At 39.9% G+C, this 18,049-nt stretch overlaps 1 protein-coding gene across 1 annotated transcript in view; it reads left to right on the forward strand.

The window, feature by feature from the left end:
* Nucleotides 1-10,727: 10,727 nt before the first annotated feature.
* The window catches only part of RORB (RAR related orphan receptor B), a 191,477-nt gene continuing 184,155 nt past the window's right edge, over nt 10,728-18,049 (forward strand). Inside the window, exon 1 of the mRNA XM_025359722.1 lies at nt 10,728-11,393. Within this exon, the coding sequence (XP_025215507.1) occupies nt 11,387-11,393 (7 nt within the window). The 5' untranslated portion in view covers nt 10,728-11,386. The remainder of the gene's footprint in view (nt 11,394-18,049) is intronic.

Consider the following 18,049-nt stretch of genomic DNA (forward strand, 5'->3'; position numbering starts at 1 on the left):
TGTTTGTTTGCTTGTTTTTTTGTTTTGTTTTGTTTTTTGTTGTTGTTTTTTTCTCTCTCCTTCTTCTAAGTCCTGGCTGTCGAGTTAACAGAATTTGCATTCAAATAAAACATTTTTTCCACATTTTGATATAAACTGACTGAGGTTGTAGCCATCCCACTAGGGAGTTCAGGTAGACTTGCTTAGAATTTTTTTTAAAAAAGCATGCTGATTTCATTCCTTTACTCCCAGTGTCCCTTCAAAGAGGAAAAGGGACTACTCTAAAATTGGTTTACATTGATAAAGTATTTTGCTCTCATTTAAAGGGCTCATCTTCCCTCAACTTCTCTTCTCATTTACTAAACAGATTCTGCAGCTCTCCTCATCTGAGAAAATTGGCCTCCCTTATCTGCTTTGATCCAGAAAATTATGCTTTTATTAACACGAACATTTCCTGATCTCTGCCAATGCATTTAAAATTTTTCAAATTATGTATGTGCATCATTTATCAAAATGCCATCAGGTCCCAGGAATGCCAAACATTCAAACTGAGCAACCTATGGCCTGTATGTGGATGCGTTCTAAGGGAGGGACATGGTAATTATGATCTTAGTCCCTAAGGTAGCTGCAGTTAGCTGCACAGTTTTTATTTCAAGGAAAGAAATGTGGCAATAAACTCCAAGGATGAGCTTTCACCAAATTGTAGAATCTCAAGGGAAAACACAGATTCCCATTCACTCCTTTAAGCAATAGAAAAGATAAAAACATTTTGCACTAAGAAATGATCTGATTTTGGTGAGCGTGTTGAAAAGACCACAGTAATTTTAGTGATATTATAAACATGCAGCTATATACCAGTAACAATTTTGATGCTTGCAAAGAGGAAACACATAGTAAGTTCTTTAATCTTCATGGAAAATACCCTGAGTCAAGTTTGGCCTATGTACATGCTTTTCAGCAAAATTTTTTTCAAATTCAAATCTTCAAAATTGTCTTGACTTGTGTTTTCTCTGTTCATTCCAATCTTCTCTGGAACAGAGAAAGAACGCACTACCATAAAAAGCAGCATTTTGATCACCCAGAGATTCTTTAATTTTTATAAACTATGCCCAGAATTTCAATTTTAAAATTCTAGCGAATAAATTAACAATATATCAAATGAACAGACGACCTAGATATTGGAATTATCTGACATGGGCTTTAAAGTAACTGTGTATTCACATGTTCAAGAAAATAAAGGACAAGATGGAGGATTTTATCAGATAACTGAAATCTATAAACAAGAACAAAATGGAAATATAAGACTGAAAACAGTAACTGAAATAAATGCCTCAGTAGATAGGTCTGACAACAGACCTGAAGATGGGACATAGCTGAGGAAAGGATTAATAAACTAGAAATCAGGTAAGTATAAAATATACTGATGGAAATCTAAAGAACACAAAAGACGGAAACTACGTATAAAACTGAAAGGGACATGTGGGACATGGTGACATGGTGAAAGGTTCTAGCATGCATGCAACACCATCTCCCTCCAGAAGGGAAAACAGTGAGAACGAGGTGAGAACTACATTTATGAGTAAATATCAAGACCATTCCAAATGCTAAAAGATACCCAGCCACAGATCCAAGAATTGCTTCAAAATCTAGAGAGAGCAATTAAAAAGAAAACCCACACCTAAGCACATTGCAATAAAACAGCTGAAAACCAAAGACAAAGACATTGCAAAAGGATCCAAAAAATAAGACACTTGATTTTCAAAGGAGCAACCATAAGACTGATAGCTGACTCTTCAGCAGAGAAGATGTAAGACAGAAGACAATGGAATTACATGAATAAGGGCCATCCATTTAAAAGTCCCACTAAACTGCTAAAGATAGTTAAGTAAAATAATCTCAAAGGGAAACACAAAAAATTCAAGAAAACTAGATAGGCTGAGTATGGGGGAAAACTGAAGAAATTCTGACCAGACAAAATAACAACAATAATAGCAATAGCAATTAATATTATCTTAAGGAATAATGTTATCTTAAGGAATAATGTTATCTTAAGAAGGTTAAAATATATAGAGAGTTAACATTGCATGACAACAGTAACACAGCATTCAGGAGGTGAGGAAAGACTATCAGAGTTAAATGTTGAAGGTCTCAGCATTGACTGGAATGTAGTAACAGTACTGATTTATATTAATTATAATAACCCAAAGACACATGTTAATCTCTAGAGAAATTACTAGTAGAATAGTGAAAGAATGTATAGCCAGCATGCAGACAGAAGGAAAGTAAGTGAAGTAACCCAAAACTGATCAATCTAAAATATAATAAGGAAGGAAAAAAAGGGCAGTCATAAATCAGCTGGGAAAAATCAAATTGAAAATACCTGATAATAGGGTAAATATTAAATTAGTTTATACTCTGTACATTTTTTGAGCACTTAACAGTAGCTGTACAGTACGATGAACAAGCAAAGTCTAACTGACCTGAACTGAAAATTTTGCTATTACCAATACATGAAACAGATTTTCCCAATAAAACAATAAAATTTTTCAATAGTTAATGATTTTTGTTTGATTGTGATGTTCTGAGCATTATACTAGTACATCTCATTTCATCCTTTTAAGTGTATTAGCCTTATTTTACATATATATATGCACAGTACATACATGTAAAAAACTGTGTGTGTATTCTATGTGTGTGTGTGTATATATGCACACACAAAAAAAACTACATATATAGGTGACTGCCTCCTGCAGCTAATAATAATATATATATGTACACATATATATATATATGTACACTGAGTTTCAGGCAGTGCCTTAGTCAACTTAGGCTGCTATAACAAAATACCATAGACTGGGTGGCTTAAACAACACTTATTTCTCACAGTTCTGGAGGCTGAGAAGTTCAAAATCAAGGTGCTGCCAGATTTGGTGTCTGGTGAGAGGCCTCTTCAGAGCTTGCAGACAGCTCACTTTCTTGCTGTACTCTCACATAGCAGAGAGAGAGGAAATTCTGGTGTTTCTTCCTCTCCTTATAAGGGCACTAATCCCATCATAGAGGGTGCTCCATCCTCACCGCCCATCTAAACCTATTTACCTCCCAAAGGCCCTACCTCTTTAGACCATCCAATGGGGGTTGGGTTGGAGCTTCAACATATGAATTTAGAGAGGACACAAACATGCAGTCCATAACCAGTAGGTTCACAACCAGCTAGAAGTTACATTGCAAATAGCAGATCTGGGGACAAAATCAGTTTTTATTTGTTTTTGTTATCCTGTTTTATTTACTCACAAACCAATACATTTAATCATCACTATATGTCAGTTGCTTTGAAAGGAAAAACAATATTGCATGCATTTTTTTTAATGCAGCCACAATGAGATCTGGAGACATCTTAGCAAATATGTGAACAAAGTTTTCAAAAAGAAAAGGAATTATTACTTATATCATTTTATTTGTGGCAATTAGTCAAAGTTATCGATTCACTGAACAAACTTACTAAGCATGTACTAACTGTCAGGCATCATACCAGGCACTGATAATACAATACAAAATACAAGAAATGGTGACTGCCTCCTGCAGCTAATAATAATATTAATTGTAAATTAATTGAATTCTTTCATTAGATAATAAAAGAAACAATCATAAATTCTGATATATACTATAAAGAAAACAGACTTTTTATAAAGAACTATAAACGAGTTCTCTCTTAGGTGGTTTTATGAGGGACGATTTCTCTGAGACCGTCATATTTAAGCCAGCAGAGCTTTATTATCATCAGGATAATTCTATTATGCATTGCCCAAACAGGAACACATTCGAAAATGAAAGGGGCACTTTTAATAATTATACAGAGTTAAAGGGCAAACTATAATATATATGCACCCTACTTCTAAGCCACAGGAAGGAGTATGGCTTATTTTCTAAATGCGATAGGAAGACACTAATGTGTTTTAGCAGGGGAATGTTTATTATCTGATTTTAAAAGTTCTAACTGCCAGTTGGGAAATTAATGGGGTGAGAGGCAAGAATGGAGACAGAGAAAATATTCTAAGAATATTATACCCATCTAGGCAGGAGAGGAACTTAGAATGGTAAGTTCAGTCTAAGCAATAGCTTAGATTGATAAGGCAGTGAAGGTACAGAAATGTAGCCAATTCGAGATAAATTTTAAAGACTATCAGTAAGAACAGTGAAGTTATACAAAATATTATTTCTGCATTTTAACTCATATTTTCAATAAATATACTAGAAATTATCCTAAAGCCCTGTCAGTTGATCTGGAAAGGAACTTCTCAACCTTATTCACAGAGCCGTAAACATGAAGAAGAAACTATTCACCTGTATCAAAAACCATAAAGTAAAAAACAAAAAAAAAAAGACATTATCTTCCCTTTCTTCTCTACCAACCTCAGCTTTACAGTTTTTTTAAACCTAATGTTTATCAGTTTGTAAGTTTGCATACATTCGTTATGAAGGCTACTAATCTTTCATCTGTCACATCGGCAGTAAATATTTTCTCCAGCCTACTGATTTTGTTTTGGGGTCTTTGCCATTTAAAATATTTACTTTGTGTATAGGAAAACATATCTAACCTTATGGTGTCTGGGTTTCCTGATGTAGACAAGTTTGACCCTATTTAAAATATCATATAAATATACACAAAAATGTAATTCTAGGCCGGGCGCGGTGGCTCACGCCTGTAATCCCAGCACTTTGGGAGGCCGAGGTGGGTGGATCACGAGGTCAGGAGATGGAGACCATCCTGGCTAACAAGGTGAAACCCCGTCTCTACTAAAAATACAAAAAAAACAAAATTAGCCGGGCGTGGTGGCAGGCGCCTGTGGTCCCAGCTACTCTGGAGGCTGAGGCAGGAGAATGGCGGGACGCTGAGCTTGCAGTGAGCCGAGATCGCGCCACTGCACTCCAGCCTGGGCGACAGAGCGAGACTCCGTCTCAAAAAAAAATGTAATTCTATTATTTTCTATTATTTTATGTACTTATTTGTTCACACTTAAATCTAATATTGTCTCTATTCTCCTTGGTGTTTCTAAATGTCATAAATTTTTTGAGATGGAGTGTCCCTCGGTCACCTGGAGCCCAGTGGTGCAATCTCGGCTCACTGCAACCTCCACCTCAGCCTCCCAAGTAGAGGGGATTACAGATGCCCACCACCACACCTGGCTAATTTTTGCATTTTTGGTAGAGACGGGATTTCATCACACTGGCCAGGCTGGTCTCGAACTCCTAACCTCAAGTGATCTGCCCGCCTCAACCTCCCAATGTGCTGCATTACAGGAGAGAGCCAACACTCCTGGCCTGAATGTCATAAATCTTTACTTTCATCTCTAACCAATTCCCAAATCTCCAGTTCTGTCTATAGCCAACTATCTGCTGTACATTGTCACTGATATGCACAATTGAAAATTAATGTCAATATTTTCCCCTATTTAAACAAGAATCTGCTCTTCCTTCTTTATATATTGATTAGATTAGTGGGATATTCATTCTAGAAGCCTCCTACTGGTGAAGCTTTGGTTTGACTTCTGTCTCCCTTTACCCAACACTCTGTCCGTGAGCACCACTGGTCTAATCATGCCTTAGATATCATAGCTTCTGCCTGCAAAATGTGTCATGCATCCAATCTTTTCCTTTTCCCCCTTTTTCCTGGTGCCCATTTAATTCAGGCTTACATTATTTACAACCTGAAATATTTATTGCAGAAGTATTTTCCTAAACTCCATGATGGACCAAATCAGGCCATCGTTGTTCCATAAATTTTTCAGAGTGACCTTTTATTTTTGAAGTCAAAATTCACTGTTCTTTATTTAATGTCATTTAGTGATGAGAATGTACATATGCACTACTGTGTAGTGGACGAGGATTCAAATGTCTGTTTATTTATTCACAAGTGTATTTTAAACATCTACCATTTATCAGGCAAGAGACTCTAGATTCTGTGGATTCAACATTGAAAAAATAACATAAAATGAAGACAGTTCCTGCACTCATGAAACACATTTTAGTGGCTACTTCTGGGTTTGAACCTTGGATCCAGCATTTTAAGATTTGTGATCTTAGATAAGTTAACTTTTTTAAGCTTCTGGTTTTTTAGCCATAAAATAATTTTTAAAAGGTGGGGAGGAGGAAGAAATATAATGTATAACATGTAGACTCTTGTAAGAAATAGAAATTAGATAGATCAAGAGATCATGTGATTCATCCAATACATGTTAGCTCTTGTTTTCCTGACCTGTATGTTTTGTCCTTGTCCGAAAGCTAGACTTACCTCTCCCACATACTGGGGTTAATTCATGCTTTGGCCCTTATCACCTTTTCCAATTTATTACAAAAGTGCATGCTCTATTTTAATATTTGCTTTTCCTATTATTTTGAAAACTTGTTGAACTTGCACCTATACTTTAAAATGAAGCAGAACTTAAATAACCTAAAGATTATGAAGAAGACTCAGTACCTGGGAATAAAATTGAGAATAGGGATGGGCACAGTGGCTCACGTCTGTCATCTCAGCACTGTGGGAGGCTGAGGCAGGAGGATCAATTGAGTAAGGAGTTTGAGACCAGTGTGGCCACCATGGTGAAATCACATCTCACTAAAATACAAAAATTAGCTGAGCATGGTGGCAGACACCTGTAATCCCAGCTACTCGGGAGGCTGAGGCAGGAGAATCACTTGAACCCAAGAGGTAGAGGCTGCAGTGAGCTGAGACTGCGCCACTGCACTCCAGCCTCCAATGAGACTCCTTCTCAAAAAATTAATTAATTGAATTAGGAATAGTAATAAATATGAAAATAACTAAATTTTAGCTTTCTTTTATAACTACATAACCAATCTCAACCATTATTTTCTGCTTCCCCAAATTAGGAGAGTTTAAAATGCAGATTCTCCCCACCCTCATCTTTCCATTCAACAGAAGCTAAGAAAGAAGGATCTTATTCAGGTCTTCACTCCATTTGTGGTTCACATCCAGTGTCTGAAAGATTAGAAAGCATTCATTCCACCAATAATTATCAAGCACCTATAAAGTACCAGGACCTCTTACAAACTCTAGGGAAATCCTGGCTCCTGCTGTCATGAATTTTGCATTCTCAGGTAGGAAATATGGCTCTGATGCCTGCTGGGGCAGTGGTAGAAACCTTTACTCCATGTGAATACAGGCATCCCTTGGTATGCGTGGGGGATTGGTTCCAGGACCTGCCACCAGTACCAAAACCCACAGATATGCAAGTTTCTGATATAAAATGATGTGTAGTATTTGCATATAACGTATGCACATCTTCCTATATACTTTGCATCATCTCTAGATTACTTACAATGCCAATGTAAACGCTACATAAATAATTATTGTATTGTATTATTTAGGGAATGGTGACAAGAAAAACATCTGTACATGTTCAATACAGACACAATTTATTTTTACTCTGCTCTTGGTTGAATCCACAGATGCAGAACCCATGGACACAGAAGCCAACTGTACACTTAGAGCTACAGAGGATCTTGGAAGTAATCTAGACAATTTCCAACCTAGTATAGAAATCCGTATACTAGAGCATCTCTACCAGAACCTTTCATTCAACCCTTTTTTGGATGCCTTCAGCAACAGGGAGCTCAGTACTTCACCCTTCCCACTTGTAAAATGTTTGAATGTTAAAAGTTCTTACATTTTTCTGGCTTTTCCAATATTTAATAGCAGCTTTATATCTCTTTCCCAATTTTCACAACCACACAGCTCCCTAAATAGAGTTAAACATAACCAATCTTTCAGTCATTCCTAGATGTAACATTGTGATCAGTCATTCCTAAATGTAACATTGTTATCAGTATTGCTAATGTCCCTTCAAGATTCTTAATGATTTAAAATATTCCCTGCCCAGGGAATATTCTGACTTACCAGCTCAGAATATCATGAACTATGACTTCCTGTTTAAGCATTTTAGGATTGAAATAATCCAAAATACCACGATCACCCTACCTGGCTGGCTTACATTAAAACTTTGCCTCTTTCAGGATATTTGTTGTCATTAATATTCCGTGGTACAGCTCAACATGAGGGGTGCTAATGTGTCAGAAAAACAAGTCAGCAGGCAAGCCTAACTGGAATCTTATGTCAGTTCTTGAGATTGAGGACAGTGCTATGTGACTGATTGTCATTTAAATTAATCAAAATGTAACTATCAACTTAGAAAATCCTTCAGGCCCACAGCAAAAAGCAGTTTCAAGCTTATAGGAAACCAAACATAATCATTCAAATAATATTACTGATACTGTACTTCATATGAGCAAGGACATTGTAGTAACATTATTATGCCACTTGAAATATGATTATTTGCTGGCAGATAGGTTACAAAACCATCAGATTATATATATGTGTTTTGTGAGTTCTTAGAAAATATTTCTTTCATTCAAAGTCTTAATATTTATTTTACATAAATGGGCTCCATTCATTTGAAATAAATGTGAAAATTATTAGAAACACTTAACAAACCAGTTTTTAAATTTTTAGAAAGATCCAAAATGTCCCAGGCCTCCACAGTTTAACCAATGATCAGCGTTTAAAGAGAAAATACATACTTTTGCATCACCATATATAGAGATTATATACATAGTTTTGAAAAATGAAATAGCATAGAGTCTTCTAATTAATAATTTCTTCAAAAATACTCAGAAGCAATTAAGAAATATGTTCTAAGAAAATTATGCCTTGTTGAAACTACAAAACAAAGATAATATAAAAATGTAAGGAGGGGTAAATACTTTTTATACATCTGTTGACTACCTTTTTCAAGGATTACAGATATTGCAGAATTTAAAAAAAATTCAGAATTCAATAAATGTTTGGAAAGTTAAAATTACTGAAGTGTTTAAATTTTTGAATTTTGAAATTCCTGTTTACCCTAAAGAGAAATAGAAATCTAAAATGATAACAACAACAATAATAATTACACAATGTTTACAAAGCCTTTGGAATTTTCAATATTCCTGTGTCTCTGCGTGAAGCAGCAAAATTAAAATGATATAGTTACAATTTGTTTCTTGACTATTTTATATTCAGTAATTTTTAATGAAGCGACTAAATTAGGCATAACTTTGTACAGCTTTAACGGGGTTATGATGAATATATTTTACTTGATTAAAAATGATAAAACCAGGGAGCCTTAAATATTATCTTAAAAGATTAACTACTGTGTCAACTACAATTCTAGGAGAAAGGTATTTATAAAGGAATAACTATTCTGAACAGTAACTTCCTTTTGTTCATTTCATTTAATTAATGACTCAATCAACTTTCACTCTTAATACTAAAATTTTCCTAAATCACACATTGGTTTGCAAATGGGATGGCATATAGCAGGGCTACGTCAATTTACACACTGGTGAAAATTCAGCAGATAATTCATTTTTTATTTAATCAGGAAGGAAAAAACTACTCGGCAGTGTAGAGTGACCTAATTAACTAAATAACTGCCAATTCTACATTGTACTTTGTGTTATATGACATATCATGAATAAATACCAGTCAAAAATCAAATTATTTGGATACTTAAGTAATGATGAGGCCTGCTGTGCCAACAGGTATGCTAATGAGTAGACATCTCCCAGCCTCAAGACCGAGTGAATGAGGCAAAAGTTTTCACCTCCCAATCTTTTAGGGTGTTCAATTAACACAAGTATTTAAGAAGTTCCCTACTATTGGGAAGGAAGTAGATGTAATCATTTATATGCTTATTTTGTCAACTGAGGAGGAAAAACTTGCAAAGGAAGTTTTGATATATGTATTAGATTTTTATCAGAATACAAATAAATGGTCATAGATGACAATTTTCACCTAAAGAATACAAATAAGTTGATCTATGTTCAGTTACCAATCTAACTAGGGTAAATGTCTTCTGATAGCAACTAAAGTTAACAATGTCTTCCTTTTAAAACCTTTCTAAGAGCACCCTGCAATCACACCTTCTAGCAACAGCCATTTCTCTTGAATTAGTAAGGTGGCTACACCGCCAGTTTGAGCTATTTTCCTTCAGTCCTGTAGTCCATCTCTCCAGGGGATTCTCCAAATGCTAATAAAAATCAATTTCCCTGACAAAAGAACACATACACGAATTTTTTTTTTTTTTTTTTTTTTTTTTTTTTAGAAGAGGGTCAGGGAGCATCTGACAGACGTTTTTAAAGGAAGGGGATAGCTACTTGCATGGGACTGCATTTTAGTTATGCTAAAAGTGATGGAAGTTGGTTTGCATTATTCTACCACCAACACCCAAACCACCTGCCCACCGAAACCCCTGCCGGAGACCGAAGTTTACCCAAACAGCGCTCGGCAAAGCTCTGCCATAAATTCAAAACTAACTCTGCTGGGCCCGTGGGGGTTGCGAGAGAGGGACCGAACGTGAAACCCGGGGAGCCCCGCGTCTCTTGCCTCCGAAGGTTTTCCGTGATCAGTGTCCCCTTCTCTGCTGCAATCGGAAGTGCCTGTCACCTGCGGATCTGCCCGACTTTCCCAGTCGGCCCTTCTCCTCTGCCCAGTTCGGACAGTGTCCAATTCCCCGTCGCAGCCCCGGCCGCCTCGGAATCCCTCGTCCCCAGCCCCCGCCCCACCCCCCGCCTCCACCGCGTCCCCTCCCCGCGGTCCCAGCCTCTCCAGGCTCTGCTGGGCGCTGATTGGCGGCTGCGCTGACAGCAGGCGGGGCCTGGAAGTCGCGGCCAAGCCCGCCCTCGCGTATAAGCCCCTCTCAGCGCTCTCTCTCCATCTCTCCCCTCTCTTTCTCTCTCGCTGCTCCCTTCCTCCCTGTAACTGAACAGTGAAAATTCACATTGTGGATCCGCTAACAGGCACAGATGTCATGTGAAAACGCACATGCTCTGCCATCCACACCGCCTTTCTTTCTTTTCTTTCTGTTTCCTTTTTTCCCCCTTGCTCCTTCTCGCTCTTCTTTGTAACTAACAAAACCACCACCAACTCCTCCTCCTGCTGCTGCCCTTCCTCCTCCTCCTCAGTCCAAGTGATCACAAAAGAAATCTTCTGAGCCGGAGGCGGTGGCATTTTTAAAAAGCAAGCACATTGGAGAGAAAGAAAAAGAAAAACAAAACCAAAACAAAACCCAGGCACCAGACAGCCAGAACATTTTTTTTCACCCTTCCTGAAAACAAACAAACAAACAAACAATCATCAAAACAGTCACCACCAACATCAAAACTGTTAACATAGCGGCGGCGACGGCAAACGTCACCCTGCGGCCACGGCGTCCGCCTAAAGGGATGGTTTTCTCGGCAGCGCAGCTCTTCGCCGACCACCTTCTTCACTCGTGCTGAGCGGGATTTTTGGGCTCTCCAGGGTTCGGGCTGGGAGCAGCTTCATGACTACGCGGAGCGGGAGAGCGGCCACACCATGCGAGGTAAGCGAGTCTGCAGGCACCGAGGCTCCCCGAGTCCGGCCAACTCCAGCCAGACGGGGAGATGGGGGAGGGGAGGGCACCCAGTCTAAGGGGAAAGAGGTTGTCCAGGCGCAGTTTCCCGAATTCGCTCTCGCAGGTGGGGCTGCAAATGGCCTGGGCGTAGAAAGTTGTGGGAAGGTGTTGATGCCTTTCGGGAGTTCTGGAGGGACGCGGGAGGGCGCTTTTTTGGAGAGGGGAGACAGGCTACTTGGTTCCTACCAGTCCTTGAGTTGCACTGCATCATTTTTGCTTGTCGCTCTCGGGTGCGGAAGCGGACGCGGGATGGAGAAAGCCGAGAGAGGGATGCCTCTGGACAGGAGCAGTTTGGAAGTGCCCCGCGCGCAGTGGTCGCCGGCCGGGGTTGGGCGCGCGGGGCGCACCGGCCGGGGGCAGGGTGGACACGCGCGGGCACACACTCGCCAGATTACGAGGCCCACTAGCGTCCTAGCCAGCAGGCATGTCCCTTCGCAGGAATAGCAAGCAGAAGAGCAGTGCTGCGAGGCTGGATGCGGCTGAGGGAACAGTTAGTTCTCCGGCGCGCGCCTTCGTGCCTGCGCTGCGCCCTGGCCAGGTCCTCGTGCCCGAGCCTGCGCGGCCCAGGGAGTAGTGCGACCCTGGAAAAGTTGTAATGAGAAAGTTCTGGAGGCTTGGAAAGGCCACACTACTCACGGCCGGAGAGCCATGGGCTCCGGCTCTTTTGTCAGATAAAGGGCCAGTAGTGGAAGGAGGTGCTGGTGCACCCTCGGGCCAGGACCCTCGCAGTCGCAGGCGTTGGCGGCGGCGGGACCCCCGGGCGAGCTGGGGTCTGTGGGGATGCGCGCCAGGGACTGTAGCGTTACACCTGCTCCGGCTGAACTCTGGGCCTCTCGAAGGGGTGGCGGGTGGGTTTCGGGGAGTCACTTGGTCTCCTCTCCTGCCTTGCCGGAGACCTCAGGTTTCCTTCGCGCTGTGCTCGGCCTTTCTTCACTCTTTTACTGAAGAGCCAGGCAGGTGTCCGCCTGACATGGGGATCTGTGCAAGCTCTGGGCACCCACCCCCACCCCCAGTCTCTCTTCCTGGCCACACCGCTGTTCATCGGGGGTTCTTCTCTATCCTTCTCAAGTACCACTGGGTCTTGACAACAGAAAGTTAGTAACGGCCAGCTCCAGACCTTCCTGCATCCCAGACTCGGAGAGAGGTGGTCTAGGCAGGGAGCACTTGGGAGAGTTGGGATACAATCACTGGTCTCCTCCTTCCACTGACTGTGATCCTTTCCCACCCACTCCCCCTGTTCCCCTCGAGGAGCACCCCAGGAGGCAGCGGGTCTCACTCCCACTCCCTCCCGCACGCGGTGAGCCCCGAGCCTGGACTCAAGGGTTTGCTGGCTGGACGTTGAGATGTGTCAGGAAAGGGAAGGAGAAGAAGGAACGGAGAGAGATTGTCCATGGGGGAGGGGGTTGACTGTAGATAAGAAACAAGGACGTCCTGATGGGATGGTCTTGATTGGCCGGCTCGCTGGGAGTGGGGCACCCGTGTGTGTGCGCGCTGGCTCCAGCTGATTGTACCGGTTGGGGGTTGGTTACATGCTCCACTGTCTAAATTCTTTCAAGAAACTATACTTGGGCAATTGGCGAGTAGAGAACCTTGGCTTAGTAAGAGACGCCCAGTCTTTCGTTTTTCTTTTCTAGCCCATCTCACCATCCCATCCATTCTTTCGGTTTCACCCGTCCCAGTCTGGAGCTGCCAGTTCGTCCCTCCACTTCTTCCCTTCTAACTTTCCCCCTGTGGCTGGGTTCATACTTTCTTGGAAACCATGCTCCACCTCAACTCGGACCCGGCACTAGGACCTAGGGCATAAAAGCCGCTCACTCCTTACATGGTAGAATGGAGTGCGGCGCGGGGTGGGGGTGGGTTGTAGCTTGATCTAGCCTTTCCTGAAGGAGCAGTTTGCAGATGATTGTCCCAGTTCGCCACGGCGGTCTCTTTGAGGACTCCAGAAGCTGGAAGGATTGAAAGCCAGGCGCTGGTCCTCATGCTTACCTTGAGAAAACCAGTTTAAGCCCACAGACCTATCCCAGAGGGCGCCAGCCTCGACAGGCGTCCGAGGACCCCTTACAACTTCTCATTTGAGGCAGCTCTCAGGCGGCCTTAGGGGAACGCGCTGGAGAAAATGTAAGCTTAAAAGATGGCCAGGTCGCTCTATCGCCCTTCCTGGTTGCCCTTTCCTGACCCCTAGTGTCTTTCTTTACTACCTCTTCATATTATCTCCGGACAGTGCCCTTCCGCAGTATGAGAGGCTGTTCCATAAGAATGGGATTCAGAAAAGATCCAGGCTACTCTGACGTCTTGTGGAGTTGGGGGTTGAACCTGAGAGTGAACTTGAGAAGTGAAAGCGGGAAAAGAATCAGCTTTCGCTCGTGCGGGGCTCCTAAGCACCCTCTGTTGGGAGAGGGACCGTTTTAGACCTGGGCTTTACCGTGGGCCCACTCCATTTCCCTCATCCACACGCGCGGGCTTTCCATTCCCAGGTGGTCCTAGTTAGCGCCTGGGCTCCACAGTTTGCAGCTGACAACTGTCCTGAATCAGGGCGCTTTGCGCGGTGGAAAGGTGATCTGGGATTCAGTGGTCTCCTTCGGGGCCAATCCAGCAAACCTATTCCCACCCCCTACTCCTCCCCCGCCTAGGGCATTTAAGAGACTTTATCCCCAGGGAAGCTACGGGGAAAGAAAGGGGTTAAGAGTCCCTGCTCTTTGACGTCCTTGTCCTGCCCCACGGCTGAACTGAGTCCCGGACACAGCGCGGTGGCTTACTCTGGCCTGGGGCGGAGGAGGTTGTATTTGGTGGCGCACAAAGCCTTTCATCCTTTGTCTGTGAGAGGGTACCACAGAAGTTCCAGAGAGGCTTCTCCGTAGATTTCACTACTGAAAGGAATAACTTCTGAAGGCGGAAGGGAGGACCTTTAATTGGGCCCATCACTAGGTGAGAAAGAAGCGAGCTGAGGTGTGGGTTTCAAGGGTCCTTCTTGAAAGATCTGTGGGCTGTTTATTACACAGGGGGGCGGAAATGGTCGGATTTTTCAGTCCTGCCTCCACGGAAAACCCCGCTTCCAAAAACAGGGGCACAGATGTCGTCGCAATCAATAGGTGATTGTCGCTAGGGCGGATTAGAAATCTGGTTTTATGCTTGCTATAAACAAGGATTGGGTCTGGCTTTTTTAAAGTCTAGTATTCCTCTCTTATTTGCAGGTAGTTAATTTTTACTAAGTGCTAAACTTTAGAAAAGAGGTGGCTTGCTTTCAGAGGTATGGCAGCCCTTGAGAAGTGTGGAGCTCTGAATGTCCTGCTGGCAGAGCCTTTAGATTTCCTAAACAAGTTCTCTCCCTTAATTTCCTCCACAAGTTCCAATTAAATATTTCTAACCAACATTCCACCTCCCGCAATTAAAAAAACATTGCTGGAAGGACATCTCTGTTAGTAGTCCATTAATAATTGCTCATTAAGTAATCATCAGTACTCTGTCTTCATTCCAAGAAATGTAATTATTCAAACAGTTTAAAAGGAAATTCTGAAGCTGTATTTCAAGTATTGATGAAATAATATATAGCCATAAAAATAAAATATTTTCTTAAATGGTACCTTCTAGTGACTCTGTCCTCCTTCCTCCCCCAGCATCATGGGTGAGTTTGTAACAAGTATTATGACACAGAAGTGCTTGACATACTGGACTTCTGGGATAGGTATTATTACCACCAAGGCTTTTACTTTTCAATATTTTCTAACAATCAGAAATTGGGAAACCAGGAGGAAAATGTAGATGAAGAAATTGAGCAGCAAACTTTATAAACCTGAGGGACACAAGATTAAAACTCCTTTGTTGACATTTACTTAAAACTTACTAATCTTTGGATTTTCCGTCAACCACAATATAGCTTTTGCTCATTAAAGAATCCCTAAAAGATGAGTTTTTGCATCATTATTAAAGTGGTTTATGTGATCATTTAACATACATAAAAACATTATTTTATACTCTTAACCAAATATGAATGTTAACATTTACTTATTCTGGCAGCAATTTGATAACACCGAACTATGATCAGCCATAAAAACAACTATTCAGGAGTGTATTTGCATAGATTATATTTTAAATGAAGTGTTTCCAAGCCATGAAACCTAATTTTACAGGAACAAAAATTTTATTACACCAAAAATTTACAAAGTTTTTGGGTTGGTCTTCATGAAAATGACATTTAAATCTCATAATACCTACTTTTTCCCCCAAAAGTAGTGTATACACAATTGTCAACAGGGATTTAATATGATTTGATACACAAAGCTTTTCTACATAAAAAGATAAGTAAATTGCTTTTTCAGCTATGACATTACCTTTTATAAAACTGTATTCACCTTTTAGAAATACAAGACGGCGTATATGGTTTTTAGACCTCTCACTACAGTAGTTCTAAGATATAAAAGTATAAATCACAGCACATTACTAGATTATTCCATTGCAATGAATAATATACCTCTAATTTAAAGTACATATTATAGCATTCAATTAATAGTTTAACCTTATAACTTTAAAAATCATTAGTTAAAAAATTATATATGCATGGGTCTGCTGGGATTCTGCAAATTTGTATATAAAGTGAGGCTTAAAATTGTGAACAATAATATCAGTGCCACTGTGCATTGCTGAAATTTAAGCCTTACAAGTAAACATATTAGGAAATAAGAATTAATTCCAAAGTGAAGACTGTCAAATTCTGGCCAAATTGAAACACATCAAAGGTTCATGAGCACATACGTTGTGAGTGCAAAAGTTATTAGTGATTGAGGTGACATTGTAATAATATGAGAGGATAATTTCTTTAGACTAAACTATTTCTGTGTTTATTCTACAAAGACAAAAAAAAGTAAAGGCTTCATTTATATTGGCATTAGTTTAATTAACATTAACAAAACATTTATTGTGATGTTAAAATATATAGAAAAGTAAATATTAGAAATGGAAATTGTGCTTAATAGTTAATGTATGTTTTTTATTCTAGATGTAGTTCTGTTATTCTATCTATTCTTATCTAAAGGATAGAAATCAAGCCGACTAATGAAATAAATCTTTTGTGATATAATGAATGATGACCTTTGATGAAATAAGCACTCTAAACAAAAAGTATTATTCCTGTAATTTTTTAATCATCTTCCAATTACAGCTTTTTGCAAATATTTATCTTACTTTGAATAGAATCTCTGACTTAACAGAATCCCCAGCAGATAATAGCAGTCTTTGGAGGCGTCTGTTGATACACACTGATACGCAATATGTATATGTATGTGCCTATAACCACCCACTCAGACAAGAAGAATGAATATTTGAGAGAGAAAATCATTCTTATCTTTGCTTTCACAATCCAGACTTCCAAACTCAAACATATTTAGAGAAACAGAAGCAACTTTCCAGAGCATTCAAAGGGAAGATATGAATACACGTGGTACTAGAGTCTCATAAAAAAGAAACTGTTAATAACATCTATTTATAAATAATCTACACAAAACTCCATTATACTACCTAATGATAATTAGAGGGAAAGGGAATCAAAGAATTCAGGACTGCCAAGTAAATAAAATATTCCCTCTCAAATTAAGCAACAAATTCATAGATAACAAGGTTTATGCCATGAATTTGAAGGATGTTTCCTTTGTAGCACAAGACAAAGGAAGCATAGAGGAATAAATATTGATTGAACTAATCATCTGATGAATAGAAATGAGATTTACCAGTGCACCAATATAATAGGCTGTGTTAACTAGTTCTTTCATAGCGCATATGCTGCCCTTTCAACCCCTGACCCCATGCATTCAATTCTTAATGAGGGAAACCACAGGTGTTATAACGGCATTTATAGTGAATCAAGCTACATATAATAACCATGTGGTTAACTAATGGCACTGGGGGTAGATTCTTATGAAAGGAAATATTATGATCATAATGTGACAAAATTATTGTATATTTCAAACCACCTAGATTTTTGGCTTGCTCAGGTAACCTCTAAAATATATCTATGTGGCCATTAATATCTCAAGTCCCAGATTTGGTGGCTCTGTAATAAGTGCAAATTTATTAGTGCATATCTGAGGAGCGAGAATTATTCAATAATATTCTGCCCACGTTGTTGTACACCTTGCATAGTAAGCATTTAAAACATTAAAAAATAACACTTAGAAGGTACAGTATTTTATACTCAATATGTCATGCATGCTGCTTGGTTAGCAGTTATTTTATAAATTTTGTAAATAGATTACAACTTTATAGTAATAATTAAATGATACATTTTGTGTTAAATTTACATTAGGATATTCTTGATACAGGCAAGTTTTTACAAAAGCCAAACCGAACATCTTGCCTCTGCCAAAATATGAGGCTAAAATCTTATTCAAAAATATGCTCTTATAAAAGAACAAAAGTAATTTGCTTTGACTTAAGCATGTTCACCTCTGCGTAGTAAATATTTTATTAACTGGCTGGGTATGCTGACATTAAAATTACTAGAATGGGTATTTATTAATGTCATTTTTTGTGTGATTAGTTATGATATCATGTGGTCCTGGCTTATATTTCTCCAATTTAGGGGAATCACGGAC

The sequence above is a fragment of the Theropithecus gelada genome, chromosome 15 (genome assembly GCF_003255815.1).
Source record: "Theropithecus gelada isolate Dixy chromosome 15, Tgel_1.0, whole genome shotgun sequence".
Lineage (NCBI taxonomy): Eukaryota > Metazoa > Chordata > Mammalia > Primates > Cercopithecidae > Theropithecus > Theropithecus gelada.